Source organism: Peromyscus maniculatus, chromosome 12, assembly GCF_049852395.1.
Source record: "Peromyscus maniculatus bairdii isolate BWxNUB_F1_BW_parent chromosome 12, HU_Pman_BW_mat_3.1, whole genome shotgun sequence".
NCBI lineage: Eukaryota > Metazoa > Chordata > Mammalia > Rodentia > Cricetidae > Peromyscus > Peromyscus maniculatus.
The window spans coordinates 45,504,328-45,520,988 of NC_134863.1; the positions used below are offsets into that span (position 1 = coordinate 45,504,328).

Sequence of the window (16,661 nt, forward strand, 5' to 3'; positions counted from 1 at the left end):
TAATGTCCCTGTGTGTTCCATGTCAAGTGAAAACACTAGTTCCAGGTTCTAGAGCAGAAAAGATGACAGCATTGTACTGCTATAAAATGGCTGAAATTAAACCACGTACTATTTGAACACAGTTTGAAATTGCATTTGAATAATAGATTCTGATAGAGAATTGCCTTTCTGTTTGTTGTTGATGATATTCTCTAATTTATTGTGTTGTTGTAATAATAAAAACAAACAAACAACAACAACAAAAACCACTGTCTAGCCCCAAGGAGGAAGCAGATGAAGATGTTTTCCTGGAGTGTTAGGTCACCACCTGCTTCTGTGTTCCGTCCAGTCCTTTTGGTCTTTTGAAGTGTACATATATGCTAAAAGAAAGGCATGAAGCCTGAAGGAATTAGATAAGTTTGAATATTAAGCTCAGCAAGCTCCTCAAAAATATATACAGCTGTCTGAGGATTCACAAGTGAGAGGCAACATAGTAGCAGTACCACAGCTGTTTAAGCCAGAAATAACATATACATTGCTACTACGTGTTTTCCTATCCTCTAAAAAGCTGTACTAAATGGAAAATATAAACATCACTCACTGGAAAGATATACACAAAATAAATATTTCCCTTATCTCTATCAAACTTAAAAAAAGTTTAATTACCTATGCTGTAAAAATGAACCTTTTATTTTACACTTTAAAAAGCACGGAACTTTTAAAAAAATTCCTTTGTATAACACGGGTTAATAGTCTAGCCCTGAACTCTACAGACCTTAAGAGCAATGTCATAGGTTAGCTTCTAGCAGAGTGCCTGTCCTATGCACAGACTAAATATGTGAGCTTTTATGAATTATTAACTACCCATGAAACTCAATGATTCTACTTTAACAAGGGTTTGACTTTGGATTACTCATAACTTATGTTAACAAAACAATTGTTATTGTTTTTCAGCATTTGTACCAGAATTATTTGCTACAGGCAATTGTCTACCTTAGAAATGTCAACATTTGGAAGCTTTTAGTAAGTACACTGCAGAAACTTTGAGGATTTTACATCTCAAAAATATGCACATTTTCATAAAAGGGGGTTATATTATCAAGCAAAAATAATCAAAGCAGATTTGATTGTATTAAGAAGTGAAAACAAAATAGCATTCTTAAGAATTTTCAACTTAGTGGACTTAACCCAGACCAGACATCTTGAGTCAAGGAGTGGCTCACTGAGTACATTGAGAAAAACTTCCAAGGATCAGGACTTTGGAGAGAGTAAACAACACCTGAATTGGGCTTGTCTATAGAAAACTCATCACTGGACATGAAGAGATAAATTTTAAATGACTCAAGCAGAAAACTATAGTGAGACAAATAAAAGGGGATAGCTTTGGCCAGGAAGCCAAACAGGAAGTTTCAATAGGATTGTCAAGGGTAGACATGGTTTGAATTCTGTATTCTTGTGGGATTTTTAATGGGGGGTGGGCTGGGGGGAAGGGGAGGGGGGCAGGAAGGGGAAGAACAAGGGAATCTGTGGCTGTTATATAGAACTGAATAGTATCGTAAAATAAAATAAAGAGTGCATGGATCTTGTATTATTACAATGTTGATATGTTGAATTGTAAACAATGAAGCCATTTTAAAGACCAACATCACCTACTTATCAAAATAATATCAAAATAAAATGAGGTAGAGTGAGAGAGAAGGACTCAACAGTGTGTCAAAGATCTGAAAATGATCTTTCCAGGGTTTGCCAGTGGGAAAAGCTAAGTTCTCCTGTGTCAGATTAGGGATACGCTTGAGGTGTAAACATCATAAACCAGAAAGGAGGAACTCTGAGCATGACAGCAGAGGTACTCTGCTAGGTCTCTCATGCTTTAAGGATAGAGACTTTGGTAGCTAGAGAGATAGCACATCAGTTAAATATGTTTGCTACTCTTCCACGGTATCCGAGTTATGTTCCCAGCACTCACAGCACATGGCTCATGATCATCTGTACCTCCATCTCCAGGGAAATCTGATGTTCTCCTCTGGCTTCACACTTATGTGTTATACACACAGAGAGAGTCTCACTCACACTCATAAAAATGTTTTTAAAAGAAGAGATATTTTAGGGATCTAGACAAGGGGTTGGTGAAACCTAGAAGCTTGGATTGTTAGCTTTAATAGAGTTTTGAGGGTCTTAAATGTTTTTTGACTTTTAAAAATTATCTTACACTAACAAAATATTCCAAATTTATGATGTTTGAATTTTCTTGGGCTGGGTAAGAAGGAAGCAGGGTCACTAACTAAAGCATCTATCCAAGATGGACACAGATGTCTCTTTCAAATTTCTTTACTAATGGAAAAGCGACTCTGCATATACTCCATAAATATAAAAATAGTTTTGTTTTGCCTACCCTGAAGCATTTCTTATTACTGGAAATAAGAGTTAGATTTCCATCCAATGTAATTCCATCAGCAGTTTCTTATAGACTTGGGTATTTCACAAAACCCCAAACAATCATTTTCAAACCATTCAGACAAATCCTCAGAGAGTAGAGACAAAGTTTGAAATTTCACATTTAATAATTTTCTGCATTATTTAAAGGTCCCATTAGCTTCTTTTTCAATAATGGTATGCTTATATAAATACAATGAAGTGAATAATTAACTCAATTTTATGCATTTTTTAGCCTGAAAGTACTTTTTACTTAATTATTTATGTATTTCAAGCAAACTTCTTTTTTTACTCTTAGGTGACATTGGCAGAAAGGTAAAGACAGTTTAATTGAAAGATAATAACAGCCTTATAGCTAATACAAAATTGAGAAAACATTATTAGCATATAAACCAAACCAAAATTGTTCTCTTTATTTTTTAGAACATTTTTGCAATGACATCATAAAGAATCTTGAAACCCACCTTTAAAAACCTCTATATTTTAAACATGAAGAATCTTATGTTAGAGAAACGCACTGTTAATAACAGTCATGTGGCTTTTTAGAATAAAAGCTAGACCTAGAGTCAAGTGTGTTAAACTTCAGTTTTAGTGTCGTTTTACTGCGTGCCTCTTTGATCCGGTCAATTCTGGAGGCTTCTAGCTTCATACAGAATTAAATCCACATCTATCCCTTTGTTGAATCTGTGCGGTATTGTGCATAAACGTGTGTGGAAAAAAAAGTATTTGTGTCCAAGAGAATCGATGTGTATTGGCCCTGTGTCCATCTTCTCATATAAGTGTGAGAGTGTAAATGTGCTCACTGGGGAGAGAAGGAAACAATGAAACAGGTGATGTTCAAACTGGGCAGCTCAACCACGTTTACTAGGATTGTTTACAAGGGCATAGAGAATGCACAGAACAAAGCTGTGTTTCTTGGACGGCAGGTTAGAGAAAGGTTTCCAGAGAGTGTGACTTTAGAAAGAAAAGTGTTGCGTTTTTTTTTCTTTAAAGATCCTATCTTTTTATATATAACTGTTTGTATGTGCACATGCACACATGTATGCACAAGTGAGTGATAGTGCCAATGGAGGCCTGGGGCATCCTGTAACCCGATCTGCAGTTACGGGAGATTGTGAACCTTTATGGGAGCTGGGAATCAAACTTGGGTCTTCTGCAAGAGCAGCAAGTGCTCCTAACTGTTGAGCCATCTCTTAGGCACCAAGGAAACTACCTTGTAGGATCTTACTTCTGTGTGGCTGCCAGGCTTCCGACAGTGCCTCCTGCTGGTCAATTTCAATAAAAAATTAGATAACAGGGCAAATAGTGGATACAGTCCGTACAGGGGAAGCCACAATGGGAAGAAACTAAGCAGGAAATGTAAATTGGAGGCATAGCACAAAATATTTGCACTGGGGGGAGTGGGGCGTGTAAAACACAAGAAATGTGGGGAAGACACTTTGCCTCTGGCGTAGACACTGAGTAAACGGGAAACTGCTGTGATGTTAAAACTGTTCAACGGTCTCACTGCTAACTACTGCTCTTTAGAAACCTGGAGTTCTCCTCGGAGACCAAGTAGCTGACCATTTTGGATTCCTCTCCTGCCACACACAAACGGAGGGGCGTTCTTACCGCTCCGAGTGATGATGGGACCAGCAGACAGCACCGCGTTTCCGGAAGTGCTCTGAGGAACCCAAGTTGTCTTGCTCTCAGCATCTCTCCTTTTTCTGTGGCCGCAAATCTGAGGTGTTTATGAAAACAAATGAAATTCCACACACCAGCACAAAATTGTTTCTTTATGGCCATTTGGAAAGCAGATTCTTTTGGAAGACACACCACATGTTTAATTTTATTCATTTCCTTCTGTGCATTTATTTAATTACTTTGCATATAACGACTACAGTGTTTCTTCTTCGGGCTTGGACCACATTTCTTATTTCCTCCCTGTTGTAATTGCGCACTGGCTCATTAGTTTACATAGCTCAACAGCTCTCCTGAAAACGAGCTGTGTTTATCAAACTTTGCTACGTTTATTTCTCTCAAGCCTTTAATAAATTCTTCCCTAAAATGTTGGTCAGCACAGACCGAAGGTAATGTGGACTCTGCATTTACCTCCATCTGATGCAGCGAGTTAAGACCAAAGAAATCAATGAGTTGAAGAAATAACTTCATATTTATACATAGATTGGGTATAAATATAAACATATTAAAGTTAATTTAAATTTGAAAAACTGCTTACATTTGTTCTCAGGTTAATATTAATGTAGTTCTAGGGAACCTGTCTGAATAAAAGTTCTGAATTTTTTTAAATTCACTACTCACTACATCTATATTTTGATGGTGGTTTCATCTCATTGGATCCAGATCTTTGGGGACTTCAACCTTTAACTCAAAGGATTCCTGAAACATCTGGCGCTAATGTACCTTCTAGAACCGGGCTAACCTACCTCATGTTTCCCTCCCTCTTCTGCTCCTCCCACCCTGGTACGTGATGAATTGTCTCTCCCACTGGATCTTTGCCCTGCTGGGGTTCGTCCAGCCTCAGAATCACAAGCCAGAATATCTTCTCTGTCTATCCCTCCATTTGTGTTCTCCTTTCTCAAATGACACTCGCTGCCTCTTACTACATCCCAGGTACTCATCTGCCTTTGCTACCCCTGTTTTAGTCTTGTTTTTCAACCATTCTTTCCTGATCCTAAAATATAAGCCAAGTGAATTCAAACCCATGATAACTACATCAACTCCGTCCTCATCTTGGCCAAAAGTAAACATTTGATAAATCCTTACTGGATGAACAATCAAGTCATAGTTCACCCTGGCCTATGACTTTGCTGAGATCTGGTTGTCGTTCAGCTACGAGTAATTCAGAGAGATAAAATACAGTTGCTTATAAACATACTGGCATGAGGAGGGGACAGTCATCAGCTCTGCAGAGCTTCGTGAGGCAGTGCAGGAAGACAGTGGACATTTTCTGATTCTTGTGTTTCACAAAACGGAACACTTCAAACGAAAACCGGCCCCGCTGGCTTCTGCCATTTTCAATGACGGTGGTCTGAGGATCTTTGTCACAGCTGTATTTTAGGGAATGTGAAAACAGGACATCATTGCAAAGTACCAATCAACTAGGACTTGTAGATTAATTTGTGTGGTACAAAGGACATCCTCACTGTATTATAAGCTAAAAGGAGCTGGCAGTGATGAAAACAATGGAAAGAATGTAAATAAGTAAATCAAGTAGTTATAACAAATGTAACTAGATCATAAAATGTGAGCAGAGCCGTTTCTGATCACAGGATAACGTGTAGTTTTAGGAGCACCATACTATCCCAGAATTCAAAAGTCCAAATAATAAAAAATAAACAACACAAAATCACACTCCTATCACCACACCACACCTACATATAAACTTTATAGGAAAGACCATTGGATTTATTTTGTATTCTCCCATGGTATATGAAAATAAGTATATATTCATATAAGAATATATTGTTACTATTAAATTAGTTCATTCTACAGATCTTTCTACATAAGTATTTAAAGAGCACCCTCATTATTTTTAAACAACTTTATAATGTTCCAGTGTACACATATGCTAGAATTTATTTAGTCAATTCCTTATTTAGATACAATTGATTTCTTTGACCATTCATTGTAATGAAAAAACTAATAAATACCCTATAAGTACATTTTAAATGTGTATAAATATTACACAAATCTCTAAGATAATTTAATATATTACCACATTGTTTTCTATAAATGTTTCATTTTGGAGATATATACATATATGATATATAATACACATATTTATTAGTGAATTGTTCTCATCTTGATTCATAGTAATGAGGAAATATGTCCACCTAATTTTAATGTACACTGTTCTTACTATGAATGAGTTTAATCTATCTTTTCCTATACTTTGTGAATTGTCTACTTTCTTTGCCAAAATGCAACTGTGGCCTTGTGCTTCATCCTTCTCATTCATAAAAGATTTTCATGTATTAAGGAAAATGGCTCCTGATTTGGTACACATTTGCAAGTTGTCATATTTTGTTGTTTAGCTTTATTCCAAGGTATTCAAAGTGTTTTATATATTTTATTCTGTTACTGCTAAAGCTGAACTTTATGCATTTAAATTAATAATCTATTTGGGGTTTTACTATGCTGTAGTGAGGGAAGTATAGAACTGATGCTTTGTTGTTCAGACCTTTTCTTTTCATTTTTTTTTAATTCCTGTTCATTCCCTCACACTTGGGACATTGTCCACTATGAGACACTGAATTCTCCTGTTCTGAGATCTACTTCTGAACTTACCACTTAATACTTGCTGTTTGTTTCTAGCACAACACTGCATCCTTTGCTGGTTCCAGAGCTTTTGCTGTGGGGTCTAGGGGACCATGCTCTCTGGGTTCTATTTTCACTCCCTACCTGACATTTTGCATTTTTTTTATGTATCAGAAAGCCATTTTTTCTTTATTACATTAGCCTGTGACTATTGGGTTTTTTTTCAAATAATCTTTTCTTTAATGTATTTTAAATTGTTAATGTACTTCATTTTTAAACTCAAGTATTAGTTCTGAGTTTTAGAATGTCCAAGTGACAAGACATTCTATTTTATGATATTATTATAATCACTGTCTTAATACACAGACTATTTGTGTGTTGTGTGTGCGAGAATATGTATGTGTATAAGTGTGTATGTGTGTGCACATGTGTGAGAAAGAGTATGTGTGCATACACACTCACATGTCTCTGTGTGTGCTTATGGATGTACATGCCCACAGAGTCCAGGAGTTGAGCTCCGCTGCCCTCCTCAGTTACTCTCCACCTTTTCCTTTGAGACACGTTTTCATTCTCTGAAATCAATTAAGCTTCCTGAGGGATAAAATCTTCAACTTCTATTGGATTTTTGACTATATCTTCCTCAATTTCTTCTAGTTTCCACTTTAGGAAACCTTAAATTTCACCTAGCATATCTTTTCAATAACAATAAGTCAATATGATTTTTTTCAGTTTAATAAAGCACCCTTAAATTGTATTTTTAAATAATGTTCTATTATTTTGAATCCTTTACGAGGAATTTTATTATAATTTATATATTTTGTATATTATAATATGCACACAATTGCACATATGCACACATAAATATATATTTTTTATTCTCTTTACCTATCTTCTTGTCTGTCATTTCTACATTTCTTTTTTTGTCTTTATAGTCGTTTCTTTTTATTTACTTTTTTTTGTCTTTCACACTTCATGCTCTATTACCATGTGGATCTACTCCTGTGAATATATTCCAGTCACATCTTCCTTTTCCATCTTAAATTTGTCCAATTCCCTTTCGATACCCTCAAAGCCCTACATTCTCTTTTTCTATTTTCATTTTCCCAAGTTCCTACAATTCAATCATTATTGAAGTTCCCTTTTGATAATTTTAAAATCATTGTTGAGATGTTCAGTTACAAATGTTTTCTGTACTATATTTCTTTCTGATATTTAAAACACTTTTTCTGACATTTTCATTTTTTTTCTTCTTTTAGTGCATTGCTACACTGGAAAGACATGCCCACCCTTGACTCTGGTTCCTATCTGATGCATTTGGATTTAGCTGAATTTGCTCCTTGCAGAGACACCCGAAGCAAAGCAGAATGGTAGTAACCTTCTTCACAGTGGCTGAAGCTCAGGGACTCCGTGCTTCAGTTTTATAATGATAGAAGCATTTAGCCACATTGCAATTCTATAGCTGAATTCTCTCTGCCTGTCTGAGCTTGGAGAAATGCAGAGAATTAATTGACCAACCTGTACTACAAAGGTAGGGGTGACACTGACAGGGGAGTCTTTGCCTTTCTAATGGGTTCCTTTCCTTCCACTTAATGAAATCTACTACTGTGGACTCTCCAGGAACTCTCTCCATCGTCATTTCTAATGCTCCCCATCCCTGGCAGCAGAAGTCCAACCTCTCCAATTCAGAAAAGACTCCTTCTGGCCACATTCCTTAGAGTTGCTTCTATAATTTGCAGTCATCAGCACCCATATTTTACCCTTTAAACTTTCCACTAAGAAACCTGAGATGATTTAGAAGTTGTCATCATATTTATTCCATGTCTTGTAATTCCATATAGAAATGTTGGAAAACAAATATCAAATCAAAATGACACATAATCCTTCCACTTATATATGAGCCTTTTGGCTTATAGTGTTTTCTTTTAGATAAATGAGTCTCAATTTTTCTTAATACACTTAAATTTTTAATTTTTAGGAATGAAAATATCAAGAAGATGAAAGGGCAAAAAGATATAATAAAATTGCTTATGTTTTCCATTTAATAAGTAACCACATGATAGCAACACCAGTGTGAAGTCCCTGGCTTATTGGTCCTCTGCCATTCACTTGGTCATTATTTTTATTGCTGTATATGCAGTTTCCTCCCATGCTTTACTATTTCAATCAAACTGATAGACGAGAATATAATAAATACTGCAACATACACTTCTCAATTTGGAAAAATGAAATCAAACAATGTGAACTCTTTCAAGCCTTTTAACACACACTGACATCTTTTTTCTCCAAAACTTTGCTGCGATTAACATTTCCAGAACTCTAATATATTAAAAGTGGTAGTTTGGCCATACCCTCAGGACACCACCCTAACCTTGATTAACCAATAAAGAATTCTTTAGTTTTCCATTATGTTACTGCCATCATGTGTCAATAACTGCAGTGGCCTGAGCCAACTGCATTTTATAAGCATGATTAGAAGACATTGCTTAACTCTCAGGTCTATTCTATTGTCAGATAAAAATGCTGAAAGGGAGCTGAAATGATTGAATGCTCTTATGATCAATGTCCCCTTTCCCTGGACATAGATTGCATTCACTCTATCACTGTCTAGTGGGGAACAAAGTTGAAGTTATTGGCTCTGGTATAAAAGGAGTAGCAGGCTATATTGTACTTTCATATTAAATACTGATAAATGAACAAAAGTGCTTCGGGTTCTAAATTATCCAACCATTACTTTAATTTCACTGTCTTTTTGACATATGATAAGATGGTGTAGCTGCCAACAAACAATACCATCTGGTTTCCCCTCTTTTATTGAGAATGATAACCTTACTGTACTATACCTAAGACAATGAAGTATCGCCTATCTCCTAAACATGAATAAAACATTGTTAGTGAATGTTATTTAGTTACGATTCTCATTCTATGATAGCCTTATCATCATTTTGTGTTGCAAACTGTCCTTAACTTTTGTACTGAAGACTACAAGTTCAAACTGCAAAAATTTAAATTCAGAAGGTATAGCAGTTTTGTATAATTTGTTTGTCTGACCAACATATTCCATTTAATCATCTATAACAGAGTCTTTAGTTTCAGAACAAAACTTAGACACCTACCTAAGGAAGAGATCATACCGAGTATCATCATTTGGGTTCCCAGATGGGGTTGTGTAGCAATAATCCATTAATACATTCCATCTGCAAAGAGAAACAAACATGATCTGGTGTTAGAGTCCTCCCTGGAGCTCTGATAATTAATGCAAAGAAAGTATTAGCCAAATTCTTACCACATGAATTGTATTTTCCTTACTTGCTATTTGTAGAAGTTTCTTGTTCACTAAGAATTTCTCTAAAATCTACATATTTAAAATTCTGCAACAGTTGTCAAGTAGGATGGAGACTAATGTCACAAATAACAAGAGATAAGGCAGGAAAATGACTAAAGCTTGAAGGAAAAAAAACTAATGCACAGATAAATTTCCATTTATTGAAGTTACACTAACACCATAAAAATATAGTAATAATAAACACAGAAAATGAGTTTGGTGTATAAATTGACTCTGTAGGGGTAGAAGTGGGATTTCCTGATGACACTTTATTAGAAGAAAGTGATGAGGTGGGTACATAACTTTATTCCACGGGGTCATATTGGAGTAAGGTTTACGAATTTCATCATTCCAAATCCGTGCATTACAAAAAAATTAAAACAACACACTACCATCAGTAGTAAATGTCAATAATATGAGAAGAAATTCCTACAGTTGGTAAAATGATTTTAAAGAGTTGCATGTTGCATAATCCATTGTTTAGAGACAGGGGGATGTGAAAAGGCACCCCATTTCTAGGATATACCAATTCTAGGAAATCCCAAATTTAAAACATAGTATATACCCCCCAAATAATCCATCATGCATTACATAGCATTAACAGGGCTCAATTAGCTCTTTGGCATTTGAGTTCTCTTAAAAGATCCTTTTGTTTGCTCTGTTTTTTGTTTTGTTCTTATTTTAAACAGTGGGCAGTTTGGGGGGCCACTGGAAGTGGGATCAGAATTTATCCCTACTGCAAGAGCTGCCTTTTTGGAGCCCATTCCCTATGGTGGGATACCTTGCTAAGCCTTGATACAGGGGGGAGGGGCCTGGCCCTGCCTCAACTTGATATGCCAAACTTCGTTGACTCTCCATGGGAGGCCTTACCCTCTCTAAGAATGGATGGGGAAGGGGGGAGAGAGGATAAGTAGCAGAAGGAGAGGGAGGGGGAACTGTGGTTGGTATGTAAAAAAAAAAAACAACTTTCAAATAAAAAAAAAAAACTGTGTCATAATATGATCCCTTTTGGTTTAGAGGAATTTTTCTTGAGTTTTGTTATTTTTCTTTTCTAGAAAATTTGAGTGAATTTACTAGACAGAATTTTCTAGACAGTTGGCCTGTCTGTCTGACTGTTTGTTTGTTTCAGACTTCTCTCTGGAAACTCATATCATTTTAGCATTGATTCTTACAACAGTTATTGTGTGCTGTGGGATGGTCTGTATGTCAAATTGCTCTGATTGGTCAATAAATAAAACTCTGATTGGCCAGTGGCCAGGCAGGAAGTAGGTAGGACAAGGAGAGAGGAGAATTCTGGGAAGCGGAAAGCTGAGGCAGAGAGACACTGCCAGCTGCCGCCATGACCAGCAGCATGTGAAGACGCCGGTAAGCCACCAGCCATGTGGCAAGGTATAGATTTATGGAAATGGATTAATTTAAGCTAGAAGAACAGTTAGCAAGAAGCCTGCCACGGCCATACATTTTGTATTCAATATAAGTCTCTGTGTTTACTTGGTTGGGTCTGAGCAGCTGTGGGACTGGCGGGTGACAAAGATTTGTCCTGACTGTGGGCAAGGCAGGAAAACTCTAGCTACAATTGTGTGATTTTTAAACATGCATACCCAGAGGCAATGCACAAAGCCCAAGTGTATCAAATGACATTAGGTTAGTCATGTTTCCAATGAAGAAATATAGAACATTCTGGCATCCCACAAGATCTCCACCTGGCCTCTTTCAGTCACTGCTTCCAATTGTTTATGGGAAGTCTTGTTATTTTTCAATGAATGACATAAAATGAGTAGCGCTCTCTTAGACCTCATAATTTGTTGTTTACTTTTACTAGCTTGACTTAATGGTGTGGCAGTGACCATTATATTTCAAGTAATACTTCAGAATGAATAAGCTAACATTATGGCTGAGGAAACTTAAGTATTTTAGCTAATCAAGATATGAGTGCACAGTTACCTTCCGTCCAGATTAGTAGCTTGCACAGCTGCAAATACTTTGGTTTTCAAAGGTAGTCCTATACTTGGGATAATTAATTGCTCTCTGTAGGTCGAATCCTAATGATGAAATAATAAACAATCCACATTATTATCTTTCTATCAATGGGACATTTACTATTTAAAACTGTTAAAGAAACAAAGAGCAATCAAATCAACATATATCTACATAAATGATTCCAAAGAGATTTATTTTACCCTCATCTTGGCAGAACTTCTCCTAACCCACATGAATACAACAAATTTATTTCGGGACATAAATCATCTTTGTTTCCATGATTTAATCACATATGGTTGTTAATGTTCAGTACAATAAATTATATTCAATAGTTAGTGGTTACTATTAATTTGTTTAGAATCCAATTACCAATATTGAGTTGATTTTAAATATGATTTCATTTATTTATATTAGTCACTAATTTCAGTTTTCTTTAATTTAATGTGCTTCAATTGAAGCATTTCACTGTTGGAGTGTCAGGTGCTCGTTTTTTGTAATCTTTCATTTATCTATAATCCTTTCTGTGATCATCTAAAATTACCAAATTTATATTAAAGTCAGAGAGAGAGAGAGAGAGAGATACAGTCTCTGAGTTGTCAAAATGTCTGCTGTAGAAGTCTTGTCCAAATTTCCTTGTCTTTCTTTTAGAGCAACTCTGAATATCCTATCGTCCCCCACATAGTAGTAGGTTAAAGCAGGTTAAATCAGATATTAAAAAGTTGCATCTCTAACTTGATAATAAAGAGAAATAAAGAAATACATAAAATGCCAAAGGAAACTTTCCTTGAAATCTAAGTAATCAGATCATTTTACTTTCAAAAACTTGTTTTCCAGAGTTAGTATTTCTAAAGAAATTGCTGTTTATGGCGAAATTATTTTTAACATTCACTGTGAAATTTTAGTCACCAAGGAATATGGAGAATATCGTGTTTATCTGACTGGACAAAAGCAGTGTATTTAGAACTTATAGCATTAAAACAAAAAGATTTGGATGTTTGACATCTGAAAGGATTGCATCCACACAGGAACATTCCATTCCTGAAACAGCCAGGTATACGAGAAACTGCATGTTACATCTGGGGAAACATTAGCCCCGGTATTTCTTATTACTGTCTACTTTTCTGTGGCAAGTAGCAATGGCTTCTACAGACGTGGCAGAGAGCTAGTATTTCTTTTTATGTTTCTGGATTCCTTTTCCAATGACTTCAAGTAAATTTCAATTCATTACCTATCTTGTTCCTGCATCTTATGTTTACATTAATATTGTCCCAAAGAATGCTGACTTCCTTCACAAGAAATAAGCTCATAAAACATTTGCAAACGATATACAGTCCCTTTGTGGTTGGGTCATGAGTCATCAAATTTTTTCATCACTGTTTGCATGGCCCTATTTATTCAGCCACTCAGCAAACACTAATAGTTGAATACAATTCAAACACAAAAGGCATTCTTGCTTTCTATTTCCACAAAGGAGAAAATAGTTGCTTTTATATTACACAAAGAGAAGGCTACAATTCTAGGTAAAATAACTTTCATACATATAAAATTCATCATCAATAAAAGTTATTTTTTATAAATGTAACATTCCCAAGCACATAGACTGTGTCCTATTATACATAAATACAAAAGAAGGAAGAGGGTTGTGTCCAGACAGTGTGCAGCTGTTTCTGTCCTAACAACAAATGAGAGAAAAGAGTTCAGCAGTAGGCATGTAAAACAACTCAAAAGGATGCCTAGGGACTTACAAACAAAAACTTCTCTAGGGGAAAATAGAATTTCTAATGGCTGTAAAATGACATTAAAATTTAAATGCTACAATACAATTACAATTGGGTGACTAAATATTAATATCCCAAATAAATAATAAATGTGGCTTGGAATCAATTAATAAAAGTATTCCAACATTTTCTTTTCTAAAGTGAATTCATAATTTTGATGTCTTGCTATATAACAAAATAATATGATGTTAGAACAGTTTGCAGCAATGATATTTACATAAGACAGCAATGAATGAAGCATGTCCTTATATGAGTCATAGAACATACAATAGGAAGGGTGAAATAAATTTAAATGGTCACCTTAGCTAACAGTAACGTCTCCACACTAGTTCATTATTTTTAACAAATAAACCCTACTAGTAGAAGACATAATAATAGAGGAAAATATTTACACGTGTAGGAAGGTGTGTTGGAACATTCTCTCAATTTTTTTAAATCAAATTGTCTATAAACCTAAATATGCTCCAAAAATGGTAATCTGTTAATTTAAAATAATTTAAAACCTGGCATAGGAAGAGTTCAGTGGTTAAAGGTCTTGTTGCACAGGATGAGGGTCATTCCCTCCAAAGACACATAAATGTCAGCGAAGCATTGTAGTATTCAAGCACCCAGCCTTCAAGAAGCTCAGACAGGGGAATCCTTGAGCAAGCTGGCTAATTAGACTAGCCCCATCAACAAGCTCTGGGTTCAGTTGAGAGATCCTGACTCAAAAAGTGGAAAAAAGATAAGAAGACTACTGACAATAGCCTACCTAGGTCCTCTACATTTACTTCTACACATACACACATCCACACACACAGAAGAATACACATACACAATCATACTCCACGCACAGACACACATAAAAGAAAGAAAAAATTATTGAAAATTATTGAATTTTAAAATGTAATTCATAAGAAACTTCTAAAGTTCCATTTTATCTTAATTATTAATATTTTTATTGAAAACTGATTGAAATTCAAATTTTAGCACTCTTTCATTTATAATATGAAAAAATGATTGCCTTCTACTAAAGAATTGAGTTATAAAGATTATTATTAAGTTATAGGCTTTTATTTGGCACCAAGAAAATCTGTAGGAATATGCTTAGGTTACAGGATTGTCACACTATTTTTAGTGGTAAAGGTAATTTAACATGAAGATTGTCCTCATATATACCATCATATGTAGTCTGATTTTCTGCTTTTACAGTGGAAAAAAAATAGTATCTTTATTTCACAGGAAATAAAGATACTATTGAGTGGTATATGGATGTATTTTTTTCACTATATTAATAATGGAAATTCTCATCTCTGCTTCACTCAGTAACCTTGAGTATTGTTGACTCCAACATGGTCCACCTCAACTCTGTCTCAGAGTGTTTACACACAGAACTCAACAGAGAGAAATCTTGTCACTTGAAGCCACTTTTATAAATATTGCACACAAAAATAACAAATATTTAGACACCCTCTGAACAAAACATCAGTACATAGTTGCTAAATATACAGAACTGAGTAGATCGGTAGAGTCTCTTTGCAGAAGAAAGTTTACAAATGACAGGAAGGCAATCTTCAGTTCAACACATTTTAATGTGTTGTTTAGAACTCTGTGGTGTCAAACTACAAACTTATAAACATGATTTTTTAAATGCCTTTGGAAAATGTCCTACTACAATATTTATAGCTCATTATATTCAAAGGATAAAGCACTGACTTTTAAATCAGTTGCATGAATTATAACTCAGTGCCATGATGACATGAATAATAATGCAAAAATCAGATTCATAATTTACAAAAATGTTGGTTGATAGATTGAAAAATTGATATTTAAATCAGGCATTTAAAATGTATGAATAAAAATTTTAATCAACATGAAAATATCATTTGGGGGATTAATGTTACAGTTATAAATAGAAATCCATGTATTTTTCACGTGTTGCTGCCACTCTTGATATTTACACGATAAAAGTTTAGACAATGCTATGTCATCAATCCAAATTATTTCAGATGTGACAGAACTGTCATCAGCCAAAACCCATGTTCAAAATATTAACACATTCACCACCAATGATGCCTCCAATAGAAGTATCGTTTGAACTGTGTGTATCGTCTCACAAACCATTATTCCCCCAAATCTTAACTATGAAGATACACACACACACACACACACACACACACACACACGTGCGCGCACACACATGCACACCCACATGTGCATACACATATACACAGAAAGAGAAAGAGATGCAAATAAATGTTGATAGGTTCTTGGAGTAACTATTACAGAATCACACTTATGGTTTGAAATTTCTATCATTTATCAACTTTTAGAAAATTTAACGGAGCTTATAATGCACCTTTATAACTAAGATATATGAAAGTGAAAGTAAATATGGATAAATGTTACCTAACTACATCAGAGTTAATGTGACTTTCAGTGGGTTTTTATAGAAAAACTATTCATATAAATGATTTCTCACAATAGTGAAAAGGAAAAATAACGTCTTTCACCCATCAACTTACATTATAAAGGAGCAAGTTCAAAGTGCTGACAAATGTTCCATTGTTCTCTCTCACAGAAATAGCAGCTGAGGACCTAAAACCAATTTGAAAGAGGAAATGTACTAATGAGATTTTAAACTAAAAGTTTTATTTATACTCAGATGTTAGATTTTAGAGAATAAACTATTGAGTTAGCTTGATACACTTAACTAGGCCTTCAATAGGTATAGTATTTAAATCATCAAAATGGCAAGCTATCAAAAAGTAAGGGAGCTCAAATAAAGACAGACTGTCATTTATGATATTTCTATTGATAAAGTCATCTTTTTATTTGGCATTACATGTGTAAGATATTTTGGGCTGGAAAATTCATTTCCTAAGAACTTAAATTTGAGGCAAGTAGGTTGTCATCAATTTCACAAGAAA

At 35.0% G+C, this 16,661-nt stretch overlaps 1 protein-coding gene across 1 annotated transcript in view; it reads right to left on the reverse strand.

Moving 5' to 3' along the window:
- Zpld1 (zona pellucida like domain containing 1) overlaps positions 1-16,661 on the reverse strand; it is a 40,578-nt gene that overhangs the window by 2,789 nt on the left and 21,128 nt on the right. The window contains exons 4-8 of the mRNA XM_006994514.4: positions 16,257-16,329; positions 11,939-12,036; positions 9,786-9,866; positions 5,291-5,462; positions 4,024-4,132 (exon numbers count right to left, since the gene is read on the reverse strand). Of these exons, the coding sequence (XP_006994576.1) occupies positions 4,024-4,132; positions 5,291-5,462; positions 9,786-9,866; positions 11,939-12,036; positions 16,257-16,329 (533 nt within the window). The remainder of the gene's footprint in view (positions 1-4,023; positions 4,133-5,290; positions 5,463-9,785; positions 9,867-11,938; positions 12,037-16,256; positions 16,330-16,661) is intronic.